The following is a 22,181-nucleotide window of genomic DNA, read 5'->3' on the forward strand; positions in this document are numbered from 1 at the left end:
GTGTGAGTGTATGACAAAAGAAACTTTTTTTAAGGGGGGGGGACTAGACAACATATTTAAAAAGGTTTCTAAGCCTTCAAACATATTTCAAATGTAAAATGCTGCCTCACTCAGTGGGTTAAATGTCTTTGTGTTGACTTCCATGTAGCTTATTGCATCTGGGTTTAGATCCAGATGCAATAACAAATGCAGTTATGGACTCAACAAATCCAACTTAAACAAATACAGTTTATTATTGACAAAATGATGGAAAAATGATTTTTCTTAAAAAGTGGAGCATGGAGTGTTCGGAAAAAAGAAATAGATAATTCTTAATATTAAAGTGAATTTCAAAATCAGAGCTGAATTGGATGAAATTACAATACCTGTTCAACCAAACCACAAAAAGTCAGCGTTAAGGCAAACATCACTTGGCTCTAGAAAACCTTTATTGCCACTTGTATCATGAAGATATAAAACCATATAATTTAATTTTTTTTAAAACAAGGTCGTGACCATCAAACGTGTGGCAGTATCTTACTGAAGCAAACTCTGTTGCCATTTGAAAAAGTGCAGGTTAGTATTGAAGCAATGACGACAATTAAGTCTCCATCCCTTAGAGAAAAATACCAATACCAATTCCATACAATACTAACAAATTCACAAAATGAGCCATTTCCACCAATGTCTGGTGTTAGTCCATAATTCAATCTTCTAATAACAAATAAGCAACCACAGTGTTGAATCCTTCAAGGAGAACTGGGGTCAACAAATAAATGACAAGGTATTCATGTGTGGAATGCTAAAATGTACAATAAATGGACGACATAGGCAACACTGTGAATGCATAAAAGTGAAAATCTTATTACATTATAATTCATCTTTAATTCTAAAGTAACATTTTAAAAATAAAATTAAAAAAACAAAACAAATTCTGCAAAAGTATATACATCTAATCACACACCTGCCCAAGCACTTTTCACTACTGAAAGGTCAAAGATCCGTCATAGTGTTTTGGTACCACAATGTAGGAATACATGAGGAATCTGAAGGACCATACAGTATGCTGTCATTTGGTTGTACTTACATAAGACAATCAGTGCACCAAAGAGTTGAATAAGAACTACTGTATGTGTTGTTAGGTGGCTCACTACCCAGTGTATGGAAACTAGACGAGTCAAAACTAACAAAATAAAGGGAAAATAGAATTTCTGTACCCAATTATGCTAAAAATGTAACTAGATACAGAAGAAAAGAAATGGGAGAAAGCTGAACTAAATAAAGAAATGATAAAGACCGATGTTCTCATCTTCGTTGTCAGCAAATCCCATGAAAAGATCAGAATCACCAAAAATGTATCCTATCAAGTGTTGTCTGTCTAACCAACCATTTACTTATTACTGTTAAGGTACCCCATACTAAATCATATATCTTTTTTTTATCATTATTATTATTTATTCTAAGTTTGGGGGCAATACAAGTGACATCAACAACTGTTGATGCACAACTAAAGATTGTGAGGCTCACCATACAATTTTTTTAAATTATTTAAAGAAGAAATGAAAAGTCTAAATCACTTCATGACATATCTGGAACATGTCTTTTATAAATTGCATGTTTTGGCTCCGTTTAACAATCAACAGTATTACCAAGTAGTCCTTTGTTACAGTAAGCCATCGTGCTCAAAGCTGGAGGGCAGGAGAGAGAATGAGAAGGGGGAGAACTTGACTCCAGTCCCGCTGTAGAACTTGTTCTGAAACTCCACCCTGAGGAAGAAAAACAGCTGCTATCAAACACTGAGATTACTCAAAGGTCATTTGGAAATGTCATTGACACAAGTAGTACAGGAGTTATGGTTATCTTACCAGTGCAGCCGGAGTGCATGGAGGAATGCAGACAGCCCTTCCATTACCAGAAGGATGGACACGGTGAGAACGGCAAACAGGCTGAACACAGGCACCAGGAACAAAACTCCAAGGCGGGTGTCCATTCTGAGTCCTACTCGCATCACCATGGCCCACAGCACATCGGACAGCTCTGTGGAAGCACAGGAAAGAACATGTACCATTGATTTAAGTAACTGCGACAAATAAAGACATAGGGTTTTCAACCTTTGCTGTTCACGTATGAAGAACGGAGAAGGAGATTGTCCAAGTCAGACACACAAGAACACAACATTTGGGTTCGAAAATGTAGCCCCTCTGGACTTCAGTGCATGTCTGAAAGCAGCTTTACTAATATTCAGTGTGTTCTTGGGCTTGTCGATGATCTACATTTGTTGGCTTTTATTTTGACTCCTTTTAATGTCCATGACCAAAGTTGCAAAATGGTTAGAATGGGGCAGGATAAGTGTTAAATACCTTAAGGCCCATTCAGACACAAGTCTGAAATTCATTAATTGAAAAGCTGTGTGCTTGGACAGGTTTGAAAAAGGGACAACCTGTGTTTTGTAATGCAAACCCCCATACTCACGGGCATGTGCCAGGCTCAGAGCCCAGAGCCGGAGGTAGGAGGCTGTGTTGGAGACGCAGCCCAGGCAATACTCTATAGTGTGGATGGCCTGATGCAGGAACTCGTCTGCAAAGTCAAACTATTCCAACAATAAAGCAAAACTCAGCATGACACAAAGAAACAGGTAAAAAAGTAGAGAAAAACAATAGATGCTGATAAGGATAGTTTATAGTCAGTATATCTCTGTCCTGACCTCCTCTGCCTCGTGATCTCCGCTCGAGGAGAGATCACTGTGACTGCTGCCCTCCTCCATGTCATTAGCCCTCATCAGGTAGAGCTCCTCCTCACTGTTGCGCCGCACACGCTCATATCCCTGTGTGTACACAGACAAACAAGTCAGATATGCATATTTACAGTTGGAGAACAAATATTTGGAGTCGTTTTTCCACATCTATGAACACATTTACTTGTCACCCATTTTAAGACCCTTACCCGGTACATTCCAAGTCGTTGGCTTCCGTTGTGAAGCCAGTTAAGGTAGATGGGTTTCCCCAGGAGCAGGACAGGCACTGAGAGGACAGCAATGACAACCAGAAATATCTGCAAGCCAGTCTGAGGAAGAAGAAGCAAAACCATACAGCATTACACTGTTATGATCCAGCTGTCCGAGTGACATCTGCAGTGTATTTTAAATGGCATTAGATTGAGTCTGTTTAGTAAGAACCGGGACATAAGTTACAGTGGTACAGGATAGGAGCTTTACATTAGCTTCTCACCTGTCCTGGGTAGAGGGGCGGCACTCCATCACCCTGCATGAGGAACATATTTATGAAGTGGATGAGGATGCTCGGGGCCTCTCTGGAGTCCTTGGCAGAGAAGACCAGCCACTTGTAGAATATCATGAAGACCAGATAACCAAACAGACACAGCAGGAACAGGAGCTCAGGGAGAAATACCAGGTACAGGTTGTGCTTTTTCCTAAAGTGCCTGTTGTCGGCGACAAAAATAAGGCAGGATATTAAAAACTATAACACTTTTAAAAAGATATAGAAAAAAAGCTTGTACTCACAAGTGATTATAAGTGCTGAGAATGACCCCGAAGCTCATGTGTATGATGCCAATTATCACTGACATCTTCATCTTATAGGAGTTCAGAAATGTTAGGCGGTTGGTTGCGAGGTTCCAGATCTTTGAAACAGAAAGATGACATATTCTGTATTATACAATGGGTAGGTTTGATTGGTACAATGATACTTTAAATCCACCATAATGATTAAATCTGTGTATTTGAAGTCTAATCAAAAAAATGATCTCATACACCATGACTCATGTTCAATATTCTTTACTCACTGGGTCAATTCCCAGAGGGTACGGCCCTTTGAAAACTCCTGTAACATTTGGATCCAGAGTGAGGAAACGGTTCCCACTGAGATCATCTGTCCTGTTGGGCACAAATAAAGCCACCAGTGTGTTGAATGTGAAACCAATACACAGAAAACATCTTAGTTTAATATCTTTGAACACGTATAACAAGTTATTCGTTACATTTCTTAGTCCTAAGAAAATATTACATATGCACCCGTGTGCCTGTTTAGCTGGGTTTACTACTCTAATGAATCCTTCTCATCGTGAAATACTTACTTCCACATCTCCGCTGTGAACATGGCCTTCACACTCCACCCAGAACCAAAGATGTTCAGGGACTTTGAGAAGCAGTCGTTGTATATCAGGCCCGTGTAGATGGAGAACAGGCCCATCATCAGGATGATATAACGGCCCTCAAAGAATGTGTTCCAGATCTGCACATACACATTCAATCACTCCATCACATGCTGTCGGACACACACCGTCATTACCCTGCTTAAATGAATAACAGGCATTAGGTTAAGTGAACTCACTCACTTCATTCCTGGTGTTTTTAAGTTTGCGGTTGTTCTCATACAGCACCATCCAGAAAGCAAAGAGAGCCATGATGAGTCCATGACCCAGGTCCCCAAACATCACAGCAAACAAGAACGGGAAAGTAATGATTGTGAAAGGAGCTAAAAATAAATAGGGGGAAAAACAACAACAAAAAATGTAATTGCAAGCATAAATTCATAAGGACTGGATTAAATATTGGTTGCATCATGTAAGATTTATCCCAGGAGGGAATTATTAAAGAATTTCAATAAATGGATCTCACTTTTTCTTTTGCAAATACTGTTGTGTGACACATGCATGTTGCTGTCACATCGTTGACTTCTGATACAGTGCAGAGACCTCGTAAAATCTCCAAACTGATAAGTCAAGTGCTGACTTTACATTTAATTTTAGCCCATACGCATTCTTTACTCTGGATGTTCGTCTGATGATGCTGATAGATCTTTGAACATTTACAGAAAAACAAAACACCCCACTCACCAGGGTTGACCTCCCTGTAATTGCCCACTCCATAGGCATCCACTATGCCCTGGAAGCCAGAGGTGAACTTGTTGGTTCTTATCAGGGAGGGGGGAGTGTCGCTGGTGGGGATACGATTGACAAAGGAAGGAACTGTCGCTCCACTTTTTCTCTGAAATATCAATGTTGAATCAAAATTTCAGCATATTACCGTAAACTAATTTGAAACATTTGATTAGCACTGAAGAAAGCCACTGAAAAGACTGTGAATGTAACTTCCCTTTGTGCATTATGTAATAATCCTTAGGGAGCTAGCTAAAAAAAACCTCTGTAGGGTACAATTTAGTATGACAGAGTATTAGGGCCACTTAAAGGGGGAAAAAAACTTAGACGTTGAGAATAAAGTCAAAATTTTAGGCACCATGCCATTTCAGAGGGGAAATGTTGTCGCCTGTTGTGAGGAATGTGGAGCATCTTGTTTAGTTAAACTGTAATGTAGGTTTCACAAATAATGAAATACTTCATCAGCACCACATTATCGTATGTATCAGGACTTTGAAAATATTGTGCAAAAACTATAATGAAATTATTCTCCAAAACTAAAAAAAGGTTTACCTTCAACATGGCCCAAATACTGTGTCATACCTCAGTGCATCTGTGAATTCCTTTTCATCCCAAAAAAACACTCAAATTAGTTTTCCTTAAACTTAAAGAGAGCAAAATAAAAGCAATTCTTCATTACAGTATTTGCTTTTATGATAACAATATCCCAAATCATGAAGCAACTACCCCGGTTAAATAAACACAAAAAGAAAGCCCACGTTCAGGCCAAAGTCAAAGATAGAGTAAGTCCATGAAGAGAGTTTCCTCACCGATCCTTCTTCTAGGGCCCTCCTCAGGTTGGCAATGTCGTTGACAGGACACCACACCTCGGCAATCAGACACTTGTTAGTAACATCAAGACTACACAGGTTCAGAATATAGTAGATGGCTTTTATCTTCTTGACCTGGATGACCCAGGTGTATACAGATTCAGAAGCCTTCATCAGAACTTGTCTCAGGTAGTCCTCTGTCCTGTGAAGTACCTGGACACAGGAGGAGATAAACAGTACGGTACATCATATTAAAAGATATTCAAGACTTTCGAGAAAGGGGAAAGTTTACTAAACTTGACCTTTTTGGCATTTCTATAATTATCTGTGGAACAACATTAACAGAGGGAATTTTTTTGACATTCTGTCTGTGAATAAGAGACAGAGATCAGAAGAGCAGCTGTCAAGAAAAAAAGAAGAGGGTGAAAAGAGTATGATGTAAGAGACAATGAACTTCCTGTTGATCATGTGCTACAAGGGAGTGAACGTAATCCCATTTCTCAGTCACAGCAAGTTAAAGCTACCAAATGATTCACGGTGCACTGGCACAGAGAGAAACTAACCTGACTCCATGACTGTGGGGTCCGACTCACAAGAACAGTTGGGTTAATCTTTTTAGAAAATAAATCAGCCATTTAATTTAGTTCTTTCTTTGTACTTTTACCATAAGACTGGTTTAAAAGGGGACAAACTATCTATGCACCAACTATATGCAATGTGACTCACAAAACAAAAGATTGTCTGCAAGCTTGTTTTGGAAAAATTTTGTATTTATAAATCCTACAAATCCAGCAAGGGAAAATAACACCCAGAAAGCTCAGAATTCAAATCATCTGAGTTGTTGTTTAACAGGGAGATGATGGCAAACACAAAGTAAATGTGTAGTGAATGAAAAAACTGAATAACTTTTTTTTTCTGTCACTAATTAAACATCTGCATGATCAGACATTCAAATTATTGTTAGACATACTGTGTGCAGGTCCTGAATGCGAGTTTTTAGTCCTTCCACGACATCATTCCTCTCGTCGTTGTTTGTGGGATAGGGATACAAGTGACAGTGGTAGCTATGGATAGAAGAAAAATACAAACTTTATTCACAATTCACAAAACAGACGAGTAAAACCTTACAAACTAATCCCTTTTCCTGCCATTAATGGAGCAACCACAAGATAATTGTATTGCAGAATAGTTACCAGTCGCTGATCTTCTTCACTTTCTGGCCAATTTGCTCTCCCCAGTAAGAGATCAGAAACACTATGGATTTGGAAGGCTCCCCCTGCAAAAAAAACACAAACATAAGAGGATGTGATGTATATCAATGATAAGGACCATCTGCTCCACTGACAACAAAAAAAGAAATGTCACTTTAAGCCTAGAGTAAATTTCTTGTTCAAAATGTTATATTCAGTTAAAAATGTACTAAAACATGCAGTGATATTTGCAAAATCAACTTGTTTTTATTGCCAAAACAAAACTGAAAAAAGTACTCCAGATTGAAAGTTCATTCTTGACCAGCGAAACAGCAGCTGAGAAGCTTTTCCTTTGCTCCTTGACTTTTGATAGAGCATGACTGGAGGTGCTTTTAGCTCAACGTCAAGCCTCCTCTTTATAAACCATTCAGAAACACGTTTAAGTAGCTTGTACATTTTCCAGTTAAGTGGGTTCTGACATTCCACTAGTGATCAGTCACAAAAACGCTGTTGATATTTCAATCTCACAGTGAAATGCAGGGAAGGCAAAACAAAGCAATTAAAGCTCAGCACAAATCAAGGACAGTTATCCTGGAGAAACCTACCGTTTCGGGATCTTCCAGATACTCATCGACCTCAGCATAGCTGAGGATGGTGTAGCCTTTACACACTCTCCAAAGCATCCGCTCGAATGCTTCGATCTTTGCCCTCTGAATAAGCCCAGAGATGAAACTGCAAGAAAATGAGGAAAACATCTACCATCAGCCTAATGTATACATATACGTGTTGACAAGGGAACATAAACTTTTAACCAACGTTTTTTAACAAATTGGTGCAATTTTGGTGTCCGGAGCAGAGAATGAAGACCCATACTCTGTGTGTTTCTGGTTAATGTTGGTGGTCCCGTTCAGACCTGGTGTTAATCCGTCCTGAGTGATTCGATCACAAGTGGACAGCGCTAATACAGGTGTGAAAGCACCAAAGACACGTTGAAGTCCGATCACAGGCGTCCGGGGCAACAATGAGGGACCGACTATTTGGCTGATGTCCTCTGACCTGCTACAGTTTCATAATACACCGAAAGTATTTTTTAACACTTTTCAGTATTTCCCATACATTGATCTATTTGTGGCCATCGCCACAATATTAGCATGACAGTCTTAACAAATGATTTTCTTTTTTGTTCAAATGAGTATTATCTTATTTCACAGTAGAGCATAGCACAATGCATTGATTCACTCAGCGCCCCCATGCCCGTCTCTCTCTCTCCCCCTCACTGTCACACACAAACACAAGTCCGACTGGCTAAATACGAACATTATTTCATCTTTGTAAATGGAAATTATTTACGTGTGTTTTTTGCATTGGGAGCGGGAAAGTGAGGTTGTCACTCGAGACACGTGGAGACGCCTTCTAACGCCAGGTGTGTGAACTGACATATTTGGAGCTGTCAACATGTGATCGGCTCACCTGAGACAGATGTTAATACCAGGTGTGAACAGTGGTCATAGCTTTGCTCTAACGAGAACAATCTTACATCATTAATGTTGCATATTTCTCAAGCCGCCTTCTGTAGCTGTGATATTTTCTATGTTGTATAGTGACTGCACAAACCTGCAGCTGTGAGCTCAGCTGTCTTTCCACTGAGACCTCACTCTTGCAGCTCATTCACAATCAACAAAAACTCACATTTAACTAAATCGTTGTCCTCTGCGGAGTACAGAGCATCCACACAACACTGGTTTTGTATGAGCATTAGGTTGTTGGCAAAGATCCAGAACTTAGTTTGAGAAGATTTTGCATGTCTGAGTGTGTACTGAGCGTAAAGGTTTGTAATGCGAAACAGGCAAGACACAGAAAACCAGTTATGAGCAAATAAATGTACAACTCCGCCACATTTGAAACTTTCTTTAAATGTATATCAGAAACTGTGCAACTCATTTACTTGTGATAGAATTGTGCTTGGATAATCACGTGATAAGAGGTGTGTCGATTGTGAAAGCTGGTAAACGTGACAGAGAGAGGGTTTACTTTCGACTCGAAAATAAATCAACCTCCATGTCGAAACACTAACAAAAGCTTTTGACACTGATACGGCTGACAGAATTACATTACTCACCCTAGTTTGGCTCCAAGCCTCTGCATGCTGCTGTAGTCCATCACTGTGTCCTTTTCTAGGAAGGGAAACTCCTCATACTGCACATGTAGGGGCTCTCGCTAAAAGTTGAACCAAGCAGGAGTTTAAAAATCCAAATCAAATCAGAGAGCAGATTACAATTGAAATATTTGTGATAAAGAGTCTGTGTGAACAAGATGAAACGTGGATGTGAAGAATCCGGCCACTTTTTGGCCCGACACACTCACCTCGGACGTTCTCTGTACAAAGCTGTGGGTGATGCGTAGCATGTGTGTGTACTCCCTCAGCTCCAGCAGGTTCTTCTGCAGCTTCTCTTTGTTCCTAGTGACTTCACCTAGCTCCACTTCTAGCCTCTGTAGCTGCTCCTGTAAACACACAGACACCCGGTGATTACAACAACTACGTTTAAAAAGAACAAACACACATTAGGTGTCGTCTACCAAATGTGTACAAAGCAGGGCAGACTAAAATAAACCACCATGGTTCAGTGGCAGTAAGTCAACTCAACAGCTGCATGGAATTTTGCCAACAACACATTAAATTCACAAATGATAAAAGGACACAAAAGCAAGTGACTAACCATGATAGCCATGACGTGTTTGGGTAAGGGAGCCACGGGGTTCACATCTCGTTCTGGCAGTGAAATGTCTGCTTTCTTTATTTCCCTCAGAAGGTATCCTGTTAAACAACAAGCAAACACTTGATTCTAAGACGTTTCAAAGTTTTCAGTTACCAGGAACAGCACTGTGCTTAATGTAATAATAACGGGTTTAGCAGGGACGGCCTTCCAGTCAGTCAAATACAACACCAGCTGACATTTCCCATGACTGGAGCCTCACTGGCTCTAAATTCAATTCAATTCAAGGGCCTCCGGTGGTTTCATGGCTTCGCTCCATTACAACTTTGCTGACGACGTCCAGTACAGACTCGGGGACCAGATGTTAACGGTCTACCGCAAACTAAGGGTGGACGCGAGCTCACCAAGAATCCTCTCCATCTCCTCGCAGTTCTTGATCTCGTTGACATGCTTTCGCTGGAACGCGTTCACACTGGGATTGAGCTGAAACAGGCGCGAGACAGGCGAACATTTAGAGGTTAACAGTCACGGTGAAACCAGCACAGATCCTGAACTGCCATGAAGCCTCGGCCGAGAGCCTGCGCAGACAGTCGGCGGCGGCAGCAGCAGCTCACTCCCAGACGGCGACATGTGTGAGGAGACTTACGTCCCTGAACTCCACGAGCCCCAGCTCTCCCAGTTCACTGATGCAGTCGTACGCCGAGCCGGACTGTAGGAACAGCTGGGCCAGACACAGCTCCTCGCCTCGCAGCAGGGAGTCCATTCTGACACTTCGCTCCGGCGTCTCCCTGCTCAGTCGACGGGCTGATGTTAGCGAGCGAACTCCTGCGGCGTCTTGTGAAGTGAACGTCAGCGGCGGCCAGTCGAGTCTTTCTTGTCTTTCTTTGCCTTTTTCATTTTAGCCTCCAGTCACGGCGCGGTGTTTGACTTGCATGGGGCTGACTTTCAACCGGCGGCGTCACGGCGGCGGCGGCTGGTAGCTAACGAGCTAACCAGCTAACCAGCAGATGAAGCGCCGCGTTTGTTTCTTGGACGAATACAGAACTCGCGTCGTCAAGATTTGACGCTGGAAACGTGAGGTCGCCGGTGTTAGAGCTGATGGTGTTTCATATCCGGAGATGTGGTCCCAACTGGAGTTTCGTGCGACGTCCGCTTGTTGTGTCCACAGTTCTCCACGTCACTTCACTTCCATACTGTTGAACACGGTCAACTTCCACAGCGGCGAATGTGCCTTTGACCAATGATCGACGGCCGCGGGAGTCTGCGCAGTGCGCACTACGCGTGAGCTTTTCAGCCCTCAACACTGTCTGAAGGCGGCAAGTACGGCCAGGCAGTCGTGCGAACACGAGTGTGCGGCCTGGGGCACATGAGCTCGGCTAACTTGAAAAGTAAACAGAACATGAGCCGCAAACACACAAAATGAGTTTATCAGTTTATTGAGCATTTGCACAAAGATAAAAACAAATACACATCACTCCCCTGTATTGATATCTAGAACCTCTGTTCAGAACTTATTCAGTTGGAAGAAATAGGGGTCAAGTACACTGATCGAGGCAGAACAGGGGTCTAGAATCCTAAGGAGCAGCAGCAGCAGCTATGTTTCATTGGGTGTTGTTTCAATTATATTTTATTTGTATAGCGTCAAATCACAACATACATTATCTCAAGTAACTTTACATAGTGAGGTCAAGACTCCCAATATTACAGAGAAATCCTCACAGTTCCCACAATGAGGATCATATGGCAACTGTGGAGAAAATACCCTCCCTTGTAACAGGAAGACATTTCTAGCAGAACCGGACTCAGTTGTGGGCGGAACATATCGTGCATGTGGTTGATAACCCCTCCTGGAACATGCATAACCGGAATAAATTTAACCCTGAGGCAGCCAATAAGAAACAAACTGAAATCACATCAGATTAGAAGCCCTACCCACTTTTCAAACCTATTCTCGAGAGTGTTGTGATCAAAAATAGGGTTGAGCCTAAAATAAATAATAGAAAAATACTTTTTATTTTAAAAAATGTGCACAAATTGAACAAGTTACATTCCCACAAAAATGTAAAAACTACAAATGATACAAACAATATCGAATGGAAAAAGGTGTATTTACATTTTAAAAGTTCATCTTGTTTTTAGCCGGTCACACTCTCATCATGCCCTTGAAATGTGTTCCTTCCTCTACAGAGTCTTAAAGGGTGGAGATGTTCCATGCCTGTCGGATTTGTCTCCATGGAGTCCCGAGAATTGAGGCAGTGATGAAGAAGAAAACCAAGATAAGGCCCTTGGCCAGGGACTGAGAATATGGCTCACCTTGGGAGGATAAAGGCAAAATCAATTATAAATGGTACCGTCAGTTGTCAAATTTAAGGAGTATTGTGCACAAATGTTTCACAGCTGTGAGATACTTTGAGTGGAGGGGATCCTCTCTGGGACCAGTTGTACTAAATTTTCAATCACGCTTTTCTTTTTCAAAGAATATACTCCAATATACTAAACAATCTCCTGAAGGAAACAATAAAATACTGAATTAGATAAGATTCCTACCTGTGTAATACTTGGTCATGGGAAAGGCTAGCTCAGGCCAACACACATCATTCCTGCTACAGTCATACTCTGTGAAGTTGATCTGAAACCTAGAAGATAAAAATCAAAACAATCCAGGTTAGGAACAGTCAAGCAGCTCATATATAAAGTAATTTATCCAACAACTCGTCTCGCTGTGTGAGGAAGCACCTGGTTTTCGGTGGTCCTGTGTTGACAGGAATATCAGTAAAGGTGACTGAGGAGGTGATGGGGAATAATTGAGTTTCCACTGGGTCCACGCACGGAGAGACATCACCTCCTCCACAATCCAGTGCCCAGGTGGACATGCTATAGCTAAAAATGACCAAAATAGGACTCGATTAACAATGACCATTATAATGGGAATTAGAACACAATGACTGAGAACACAACTGAATGCAAAGAGCAACCGGACACAGACCTGATTTGCACAGCACGGATCTCCCTTTGAGGTATGCCCTCTACCATGCTAGTGATAAGAGTCCAAACATGGATATGCTGATGGGACGGAATCCCATAACATGAACTTGTAGTGTTTTCCATAGTTGTGCTCAAGTTCACTGTCACAACTGGAAATCAAATTTTTTGTGTAACATTTAGTTAAACCCAAAATAAACGACCATTTGGTTAAAATAAATTTGCTTTTCAAGTTAAAAGAAAAGTAGAACAAAATACATTTTCTCATTAACAAATGCATGATCTAATTTCTCTTAAATGTATGGACTGTACTGAATTGTTTATTTGCAACATCAACTTACAGCTTATGTGCACCCAGTCAGTCACAGATAGTGGATCTGGGTTTCCACTCCTTGCTACATATATAGCTGAAGTCAAAGCTGCCTGGAGAGAATTAACGGTCTCTCTGAATCCAAAAACAAACAGACAAAGATTTTATTTCATTTCAGGACATATTAACATAAATCAAACATGAACTCATGCTGAGCTACTGACCTCAAGAGATCACACTCAGTCAGATTCTCTTGGCTGATGGGCAGCAAACATCCTGATGTTGAATTCTCTCCAAACAAAACTGGTTTCTTCTCATAAGTGACACAGAGTCCATCACTCACTGTCAGTCAGATCAGAAAATGTTACTGTCTTTAAGTCAAATTGTTTTTGACTGAAACATTCATAATTCACAATTATACTACTTGAAGTGAGCTGGTAATCCACATGGCTTCATGGGTTTTACCTGGTTTCCACAGATTGATTGATGTCCTCTGTATTGAGCTTGCATTATTGTCCAAAGTGTCCTCATTTCCAGCAATCACAGGGCGTCCCACCTGGTAACCTGTCATTGGAAATGTCAAAAGCACTGTGCGCTATTGTCTACAAAATCACCATCATAACCAGAGGTATTTCATTTTGCTCTCACCTGGGTTCCCTGAATTGGTCTCACCCATGAATTCCCCATTGAGAAACGCGGCAGAATACCTCGTAGTTAACGGCACTGTTCAGGACACAGATTAGTAAATATTAGCCCAAACTCCAGCAAACATATCTGTTAAATAGTATCACTGGCTGATGATAAGTGCAGACACTATGGTCACTTACCACTACCAATCAAAGTGATGGTCCCAACAGTGCGTGTCAGTGTGATATTTGTGATGTAATTTCCTTTCCAGTAGAATGTATAATCCAGTGCTATGGTCACATTCTCACATATCAGGCCCTCACCTTCAGAGACATATTAACACAATTCAACTAACGAGTTGAATGAAAGTTTCATTCCTTTGGAATTTTAGTAATGATATGTTGTAATCACTGCACCTGAAGAGGCAGCGCCATCTGTGCTTGAAATAAATTGACTCAAGTCAGTGGCCACTTCATCCATTTCCTCCACTGTCACATCACCTTGAAGACATAGGAAGAAATAAACCAAACTTCAGAAACACATGTTTTTAAGGATCTCTTGAATGTATCAAAGTATTGCTACAGAGTGTTAAGCAGGTTAAAACATACCCCCTTGCCCATCCTTCACTTTTATCATCAAATCCACTGGTAAGGGAGATCGAGCTGGACAGGTGCGTAGTGGGGTTACACACTCGACATTGAAATTTTTCAAAAATGCTACAGGAGCATTGTTTGCACACTGGCCGAGCACCTTCTGTAGAAGGGAATGTACAGGGCATTAGTTGTTGCATTTTCAGATTAAATATAATCAAAAATACACTGTATTGTACTGTAAACAACACACACATAACTAACCTGAGCAATGGTTAAGTACTGGTCATTTAATGTTAAAATGGGACTTCCTTCAATATAAACATCAACTGGCACTGGAGCTGACAGCACAGGGCCTTGGAAGGTTGGACCAGGCGTGGATTTACTAGACAAAATCAAGGGCAAAAGATTAACGATTACATGAAGAGAATTAATAAATTAAACAAAAAAACGTATTCAGTCATAACTCACATTATGGCTCCCTGGTAAAAGAGCCCGAGGTAAGGGTTGTTTTTAGGTGGCGAGTGGACACACAAAAATGGAAACCAATCTGGGGAGTTTTCAGAGGACTGCACAGAGCACACATAATCTGGAGGAGGAGAGACCTGTCCACCAAATGGCCCCGGGAGACAGTGGGACACAAACAGCTTCAAATCTTCAGTGGAACAGTCCTGATACAATGAGAGACATATAAATCAATGTTAGTTAATACAGGAATAAATACAGTACATTTGCAAAAGTGAACTGTTCTCATGTTAAAAGAATGCAAAAATAAATACCTCGTCACAGCAACAGCGCACATCACAGGCTCCGAATGTGAGATCACAGGGACAAGAGCCCAGTGGTTGGTACACTTGGTTTGGAATGGTTGTTTTATTATCTTTAATGGAGAGGAGATTTATATTCATTAGAAAGATGGCACTCTCGACGTGCTAACATCCTCAGAACAAAGGCCTGTTATAATGAGACACGTATCATTTGAATTACCAGATGCAGCATTAGCGGGGACCAGCAGAGCATATATTTTTGCCTGGATCAGCAGCGATGCCTGAGGTGTCCCGCCCGCACAGGCAGAAACCTGAAGAGTCTCCAGGACGCACAGTGGATCAGGACAGCAGTCCGTGTCCGTGTCATTCGCAGTACACAAGCGCAGACTTTTATCCAACCTCAGATGAACTCGCACTGCAGTCTGGGGCAAAGAAGAATCATAAAGAAAATGAACAGTCACACAATACTATGCACTCTATTTAAACTGATTGGGATTTTAATTTGAATTACTATAAACTATAAGTACCTCTTACTTCAGCAAAATGTAATCACACTAGTTTAAAAGGATATAAGTTGGTGTTCACTGTCAGTTTTGGTTCTTCTCACCTTTCCCACCTGCTCCACTGTGAGGATCCACTGTGTTACCTCAGACACACATGATGGAAGACCGATACTTCCTGTAAGAAGAAAACACACCATCACCACAACATCTCTGACCACAGACTGCACAATCACAGGTCAGCCACATGGCCGCCCCCTTCCTTCTTCCTGGTGAGCCGGAGCCAGTGGTGTAGCCTGGCAACCAAACACCAGTCGGTTCAATTAAATCAATCATGAATTCATCATTACTCTGTTCGTACTGTACGAACAGAGATGCGGGGTCTCTCCTTCCTTCACAGTTACCTGTGGTGTTGGATGGAGACACCGTCCTCACACTCAGGGAGATGTCCGACGTGTTTCCGAGCAGCAGAGCGGAGACCACCGGTCTAGTGGCGGTAAGATAGGACGGCCGGAAAACTGTTGAACAAAGCGGTGACATTTCGGTTAGCTTGAAGCTAGCTCAGCTAAACCAGTTTTAAAGTAACACCGGACGGATGGTGCGTGTATATCAGCCACCTACCGACAACGTTCTCAGTGTGAGCCAAGCTAAAGAGCAGTAAAACATATATGAGCTGGTGGGAAATGAGCATATGAACCACGTTAGCCATTTGGTTTCACTATGGTACTTTAGCGTCGAGCAAACTGTTGATGTCATGGCAACGCAGCTCTTCGACGAATCAGAGCACAGAACAGTTCTTGTTCTGCGGAAAGATGAGACAAAATGTATACTCAAATGAACAAGAGCGACCCCTTTAGACCTGGAGGTTTATTTTACAAACGAGGATTTTTTTTATATATATATTAAACTATATTCATTTTAGAAACTGAAGATCTTTTTTTCCTACGAGTAACTCTGCTTGAGTCCAACAATAAAGCAGACAAAGCACGGTTCGGAGCTAGTCCATTTATATGTATGACTGTCAAATACACCAAAAATGGTCAGCAATTTAATAATGTTGGAAATATTCATCTATCTGTTATGAGTCAAAATCATGCTGTCTGTAAAGCTAAAACAAAACAAAGACTGCTAGTTAATACTCTTAATATAATATGATTATAGTGTAATTTCTACTTCATTGATATGTGCATGATACTGTGACTGAATGTTTAAAGGGAAGTATATAGACTTTGTTCTGGTATTATACTTTTATCCATGTCAGCTGTGCAGTGTAGTTGGTGAGGATTACAGAACAGAGCAGGCTGATGTGAACCATATTCATGGTTTGGTTTGGTTGCTAGAGCCCAGAAATATTTTATCTGTTTTTATATCTAAAATAGTTCATATTTATTAAACAAGTCACACGAAATAAAGCTCTTTAAAAATGCTGGGGTTAAGGCATGGCGCAGTATTCAATAACGTAGTGTATAGGTCATATATCTCAGCAGTAGTAATCATTTAAACAGTTATGCCACCAACTTCATATAGTTTACAGCATTTGCTCAAATGAAAACACCCTGATCTACCATCATGTTACATGAATTACCATAATGTACTGAGTAATTGAAACGAGAGGCAAACTTTCAACATGCAAAAGAACATTTATTTACACTTGATCATTTTAATATGTATTTACAGTTTGAACACCAGGACCTTACACTTGAATATTCAGCATTCACATTTAGGCAAGCTCTTCCTCGCCCTCCTCCTCAAACTCGCCCTCCTCCTCAGCAGTGGCATCCTGGTACTGCTGGTACTCAGAGACCAGGTCGTTCATGTTGCTCTCTGCCTCGGTGAACTCCATTTCATCCATGCCCTCACCGGTGTACCAGTGGAGGAAGGCCTTGCGGCGGAACATGGCGGTGAACTGCTCAGAGATTCGCTTGAACAGCTCCTGGATGGCTGTGCTGTTTCCAATGAAGGTGGCAGCCATCTTGAGGCCACGGGGAGGAATGTCACAGACGGCGGTCTTGACGTTGTTTGGGATCCATTCTACGAAGTAGCTGCTGTTTTTGTTCTGCACATTCAGCATCTGCTCATCAACCTCCTTCATGGACATGCGGCCACGGAAGATGGCAGCCACTGTCAGGTACCGGCCGTGGCGAGGATCACAGGCAGCCATCATGTTCTTTGAATCAAACATCTGCTGGGTGAGCTCTGGCACAGAGAGTGCTCTGTACTGCTGGCTGCCTCTGCTTGTTAGGGGAGCAAAGCCTGGCATGAAGAAGTGCAGACGGGGGAATGGCACCATGTTGACGGCAAGCTTGCGCAGGTCAGCGTTGAGCTGTCCGGGGAACCTGAGGCAGGTGGTGACACCGCTCATGGTGGCAGAAACCAGGTGGTTGAGGTCACCGTATGAGGGGGTTGTGAGTTTGAGGGTGCGGAAACAGATGTCGTACAGGGCCTCGTTGTCGATACAATAGGTCTCATCTGTGTTTTCTACAAGCTGGTGGACTGACAGTGTGGCATTGTAGGGCTCAACAACAGTGTCTGACACCTTTGGGGAAGGCACCACGCTGAAGGTGTTCATGATGCGGTCAGGGTACTCTTCACGGATCTTGCTGATCAGTAGGGTTCCCATACCGGAGCCTGTACCACCACCCAGGGAGTGGGTGAGCTGGAAGCCCTGCAGGCAGTCGCAGTTCTCTGCCTCCTTCCTCACAACATCCAGGACAGAGTCCACCAGCTCTGCACCCTCAGTGTAGTGACCCTTAGCCCAGTTGTTACCAGCACCACTCTGGCCTGTAAGGCAAGAATTAAAATTCAGATTCACTCAGCTCAGGGTGCATTATGAGGTTTAAAGTTCCTCAACCATTTAAAATATATAACTTACCAAACACAAAGTTATCGGGTCTGAAGATCTGACCAAACGGCCCAGACCTCACAGAGTCCATGGTGCCTGGCTCCAGATCAACCAGCACAGCGCGGGGCACGTATTTACCACCTATAAAAATGAAGAGAAGGAAAATGTTAAGTTTCACAACACTGTGCTATTTCGATCAATAAAAATTTAAGGTGAATTTAACTTACCGGAGGCTTCATTGTAGTAGACATTGATCCTGTCAAGCTGCAGGTCACTGTCACCATTGTATGAACCGGTTGGGTCAATACCATGTTCATCACTAATGACCTCCCAAAACTGTGACAAAAAGTATACAAAGCTTTGTTAGCTCTGAGGAAAACAAGTGACTCAGGAATCGATTAATCAGTCAATTTAATTTGCCACTTGGGACTTTTTATGCATATTGTTTTAATTACTGTCAAGATATTTATTTATTCGTCCCACAAAGGAGTCTGAGGTTGCAACTGGAACGCCTTCTGGAGTCGGAACCCCACCAACACCGACTTCGTAGTTCCAAACTCCGAGATGTAATGGAACGCAGCATGATTCAATTAGAAGTGTGCTAAACGGTCGACTGAAATCCATACGAAATGGCTTATGGGATGAGTAGTTCATTCGCTCTTAAAATACTTTTGTAGTCTTGTCATCTGCCTTTTCTTCCGTTTTCCAATTTTCTTTTTGCTCCGAATAAAACTTGTTATGCTAACAATTCATCTCGTAGCTCATTGGCTCTGTTCCAGGCTTACAACTCTTCATGAGGATTTCATGAAATGTCAATAAAGAAAATGAATGTTAAATTCACTTCCGGAACCGGAGCTATTCAAACGTTGGCGCTCACTGTTGCGCTCTGTAACCAAACAAATTGAGTTCGATTTCCCGCCACGCTGCCTCGCCTGGTCGCCTATTGGCTGCGACTTATCAGTTTGAAAATTCCTTGCTACGTCATTAACGGTCACTCGCGCCGCCAACTTCAGGCAAAAACCGGAGAGTTCAAAAAGTATCGCCAAGTAGTGAGCCGGAAGCTGCTCTAACCCGCAATAGACTAATTTAATTCACCTCGAAACGGTAAAACCACGTTTTATTAAAAAATAATAAATATATACATATATATATATATATATCTTGTATAACGTTACAGGAATTTGGCGCATTGTTCTTGTGTAACCGACAACCCGCGCTTCCCCTTTTCGCATTACGTTATGTGAAGAACAATGGTTTCGTTTAAAGAACATTGTCATTTAATCGCGCTAGTATCGTTAACCGGAGATTTAATCGGTCTCGCAAACCTTTGTTTAATAAACGATATATTATTTCAACATAGATTTTTACAATATGACCAAAAAAGTTTTTTTTTTATTGGTCTATTCTTTGACACATTCGGGTTCTTACCGACATACCAAGAAAGCCACAGAGTTAAAATGAAGCGCTAAACGGAACATTGGGAATCAATGTGTCCCACTAAATACAGAGTCTGGTTTTCTGGGACGAGTACAGGCACAAAGCACCGGCTCCCAGAGGAGAACATAGTGTTTCTACAGAAAATAACTTTAGTACTCAAAAACAATTCTAGTTTTACCAACCTTGGCGCCAATCTGGTTTCCGCACTGGCCAGCTTGGAGATGTACTATTTCTCTCATCTCGACTTTCTTCGTGGGGGTTCACAAAATGGAGCCAGCGAGGAGGCTGCTCTTATTTATACTATCGAACCCGCCCTCTACTGCGCAAGTCGAATGTCTATTGGCTGATACTCGCAACGGTTTCCTACATACAAACTTTGACCAATCAAGTGTCCATCTTAAACATCTGACTGTCTTATCATAATGCAGAATTACATAGAGAATTGGGTTAAACAAATGATTATAAATCTGTACAATCCATGGAAGAAAATCAAAAGTTTAGAATGAGTTGATTGAGCAAGGAAATAAAGTCATAAAGTAATTCGTTTGTTTAAATAATGGCCTAATTAATTTCAGCAATGGAGCAAAATCAGCTATAGCTCCTACCTTTGTGTCCAGTAAATTAGCTGCTGCAGTAAATATTGAGTGATAACATAATTGGTAGTGACCATTATCCTATAGCAATTATTACTGATATAAAAATACAGTTCATTTAGATGACATCATGAGATGGAAATTAAGTAAGGCAGGTAAGGGAACATTTGCAATATATAATGACAGAATTTAGAAATGGTCTCAACAAATAAATTAAATAAATAAAAATATGTTTGCAGCTATAGTAAAGGGAGCATCTCAATCTATTGTAATCTAAAGTACTAATAAGAAAAAAATGGCGGAATGAGGAAAGCTCTGAAGCAAACAAACAAACATAACACGCCCACATACATTGGGTGTGAGGTTCTTTTTATTTGACCAGCCAGTCTCAGTAAGGCCAAAAGGCAGCACAAGGTAATTATAAAATATTAGTTTTATTAATTATAAGATTAAAAACATGAACACCTATAAAAACAGATGAAAAGTCTTGGGGCAGCCTCCTAATGTCTATTGGGAGTGAGAGGGGAAACAGTCACTGTCCTACTCTGAGTGGAGAAGAGGGAGGCCAGAGGTCAGATACACCGCAGGTTGGTTGCTCCTCGGTCCCAACTGTAGCCACACTTCACTCGGTGGCAGTTAATTCTAAACCGTGCTCAGGACACGGCTAGCAGCACCATCAGCCTTAGTGGAGCCCAACTTTTGTCTTTAGACAGTGGTGTGTGGACCCTGGCCTGGACACAAAACAACTGTGAATGAGAGACAATACAGATCTTCAATTGAATCTTAAATGTATATATAGCACAAGCATAAAAACAGCCCTTTCAATATTCACTGACCAAGTCAAATATCATGCACAAATCACATACCTGCACAAAGAGAACGACAGTGAATACGAGACCACAGTGTTGGCAGCAGTGGCATATATCAACTCCAGAGACACACCTGCATGCAATCAACCAGATCACAGCCATTGGCTCACAGCACTAATGAAGTTAACACACAACACACACAACACACCCCTACCTGCAGCCCTTTACCAAATCACTACAGAATTTACTAAAGTATAAAAGGGCTCAAGCAGTGGTTCAGAAAACAGTTAAAAGAGCCCCAAAAAATCATATTGGACAGGATTCTGTTCAACTTTTGGAAGAACAACACATTTAGCTAAAGTTTGGGGAATGATTAAATCATGAGGAGAATTAGGCGGGATAAGAATCTTGCAAGGCAAAAAAGATGAGAGGAATGTATGTGTTGTATGTGACAATTTGAGAAGGCAGAAATGTTAGTTCACAGTTCAGCTGGTATAGCTCAGGTGGAACACTGCTGACTTTGGTTCTTTGGACTTTGGTACAGGAGGTCAGGCTTCGAATCCAGTGTGAGCCCATAGTCAAGGCCCTTAATGCTACCTGCCAAAAGCATGAGCAAGATCCAAAGGCAGCAAACATTAGTTAGATACCCTATTGTAAAGCTAGTGATTGCTATACACTGTTAGTTAAGTTGAGTGTGTTATCACAATTCAAATTACTGGAACTATATAATAATGTCTGAGAGGAAGGCAACGCAATTATAGTTCCCATCAGAGAACCTGGAAAAGATCCTATACAGATAGTTAATAGGCCTATAGCCCTAAAATCGCATATATGTAAGATTGTGATGGTAACAGAATGTTGAACATATTATATAGAGAAAAATGACTTTAGCCATTTATATCAGATTCAGCAATAATTTGGAGAGGGAAGGTCACTGGGGAGAAGTAGGACAGAAGAGTGCTTGACTACACAGAGAAGATTATATTCATCTCTACACCTTGTAGCGGCAACTGTGATCTCTGCCATCAAATGGGAACAGTGGATCCTGAAGGTACAGATAATAAACAGTTATTAAGGATTGGACTGGAACTAGTAGGAATCCAACACATGGACCTGAAAGCAATTTTTGTGTTTTA

At 41.4% G+C, this 22,181-nt stretch overlaps 3 protein-coding genes across 3 annotated transcripts; all 3 read right to left on the reverse strand.

The window, feature by feature from the left end:
* Positions 1-208: 208 nt before the first annotated feature.
* On the reverse strand, positions 209-10,808 carry atp6v0a2b (ATPase H+ transporting V0 subunit a2b). Its single transcript, XM_035640278.2, has 20 exons — positions 10,235-10,808; positions 9,993-10,071; positions 9,592-9,689; positions 9,239-9,376; positions 8,994-9,091; positions 7,480-7,606; positions 6,878-6,960; positions 6,655-6,748; positions 5,685-5,897; positions 4,834-4,984; positions 4,333-4,472; positions 4,072-4,229; positions 3,781-3,871; positions 3,500-3,618; positions 3,207-3,417; positions 2,923-3,042; positions 2,684-2,803; positions 2,452-2,569; positions 1,845-2,016; positions 209-1,745 (listed from the first exon to the last, which is right to left on the reverse strand). Exons 1-20 carry the CDS (start codon positions 10,349-10,351, stop codon positions 1,643-1,645), a joined length of 2,550 nt encoding a protein of 849 aa, XP_035496171.1. The 5' UTR covers positions 10,352-10,808; the 3' UTR covers positions 209-1,642.
* A 200-nt stretch (positions 10,809-11,008) lies between these two features.
* On the reverse strand, positions 11,009-16,141 carry tctn2 (tectonic family member 2). The gene is made up of 18 exons (XM_047329111.1): positions 15,986-16,141; positions 15,769-15,882; positions 15,472-15,542; positions 15,085-15,286; positions 14,877-14,977; positions 14,569-14,768; positions 14,362-14,482; positions 14,116-14,260; positions 13,924-14,007; positions 13,708-13,830; positions 13,529-13,603; positions 13,346-13,444; positions 13,105-13,222; positions 12,912-13,015; positions 12,575-12,722; positions 12,325-12,468; positions 12,136-12,224; positions 11,009-11,901 (listed from the first exon to the last, which is right to left on the reverse strand). Exons 1-18 carry the CDS (start codon positions 16,071-16,073, stop codon positions 11,780-11,782), a joined length of 2,148 nt encoding a protein of 715 aa, XP_047185067.1. The 5' UTR covers positions 16,074-16,141; the 3' UTR covers positions 11,009-11,779.
* Positions 16,142-16,984: 843 nt separating this feature from the next.
* On the reverse strand, positions 16,985-19,957 carry LOC118313873 (tubulin beta-1 chain). Its single transcript, XM_035639831.2, has 4 exons — positions 19,826-19,957; positions 18,434-18,542; positions 18,237-18,347; positions 16,985-18,145 (listed from the first exon to the last, which is right to left on the reverse strand). Exons 1-4 carry the CDS (start codon positions 19,880-19,882, stop codon positions 17,085-17,087), a joined length of 1,338 nt encoding a protein of 445 aa, XP_035495724.1. The 5' UTR covers positions 19,883-19,957; the 3' UTR covers positions 16,985-17,084.
* Positions 19,958-22,181: the final 2,224 nt, after the last annotated feature.

This window comes from Scophthalmus maximus, chromosome 19 (genome assembly GCF_022379125.1).
Source record: "Scophthalmus maximus strain ysfricsl-2021 chromosome 19, ASM2237912v1, whole genome shotgun sequence".
NCBI classification, from domain to species: Eukaryota; Metazoa; Chordata; class Actinopteri; order Pleuronectiformes; family Scophthalmidae; genus Scophthalmus; species Scophthalmus maximus.

Bases quoted from the DNA above. Each gene is read 5' to 3' on its own strand.
- atp6v0a2b (XM_035640278.2), bottom strand. From the start codon at position 10,351: ATGGACTCCCTGCTGCGAGGCGAGGAGCTGTGTCTGGCCCAGCTGTTC. The intron at 9,092-9,238 runs GTGAGTGTGTCG...TTCAACTTTTAG, and splicing joins TTGTACAGAGAACGTCCGAG to CGAGAGCCCCTACATGTGCA. The intron at 2,804-2,922 runs GTAAGGGTCTTA...GTGTACACACAG, and splicing joins AACGACTTGGAATGTACCGG to GGATATGAGCGTGTGCGGCG.
- tctn2 (XM_047329111.1), bottom strand. From the start codon at position 16,073: ATGGCTAACGTGGTTCATATGCTCATTTCCCACCAGCTCATATATGTT. The intron at 15,883-15,985 runs GTAGGTGGCTGA...TTTGTTCAACAG, and splicing joins TCACACTGAGAACGTTGTCG to TTTTCCGGCCGTCCTATCTT. The intron at 13,831-13,923 runs GTGCAGTGATTA...ATGTCTCTGAAG, and splicing joins AGATGGCGCTGCCTCTTCAG to GTGAGGGCCTGATATGTGAG.
- LOC118313873 (XM_035639831.2), bottom strand. From the start codon at position 19,882: ATGAGAGAAATAGTACATCTCCAAGCTGGCCAGTGCGGAAACCAGATT. The intron at 18,543-19,825 runs GTTGGTAAAACT...TTTTTGTCACAG, and splicing joins GAAACCAGATTGGCGCCAAG to TTTTGGGAGGTCATTAGTGA. The intron at 18,348-18,433 runs GTAAGTTAAATT...TCATTTTTATAG, and splicing joins CTACTACAATGAAGCCTCCG to GTGGTAAATACGTGCCCCGC.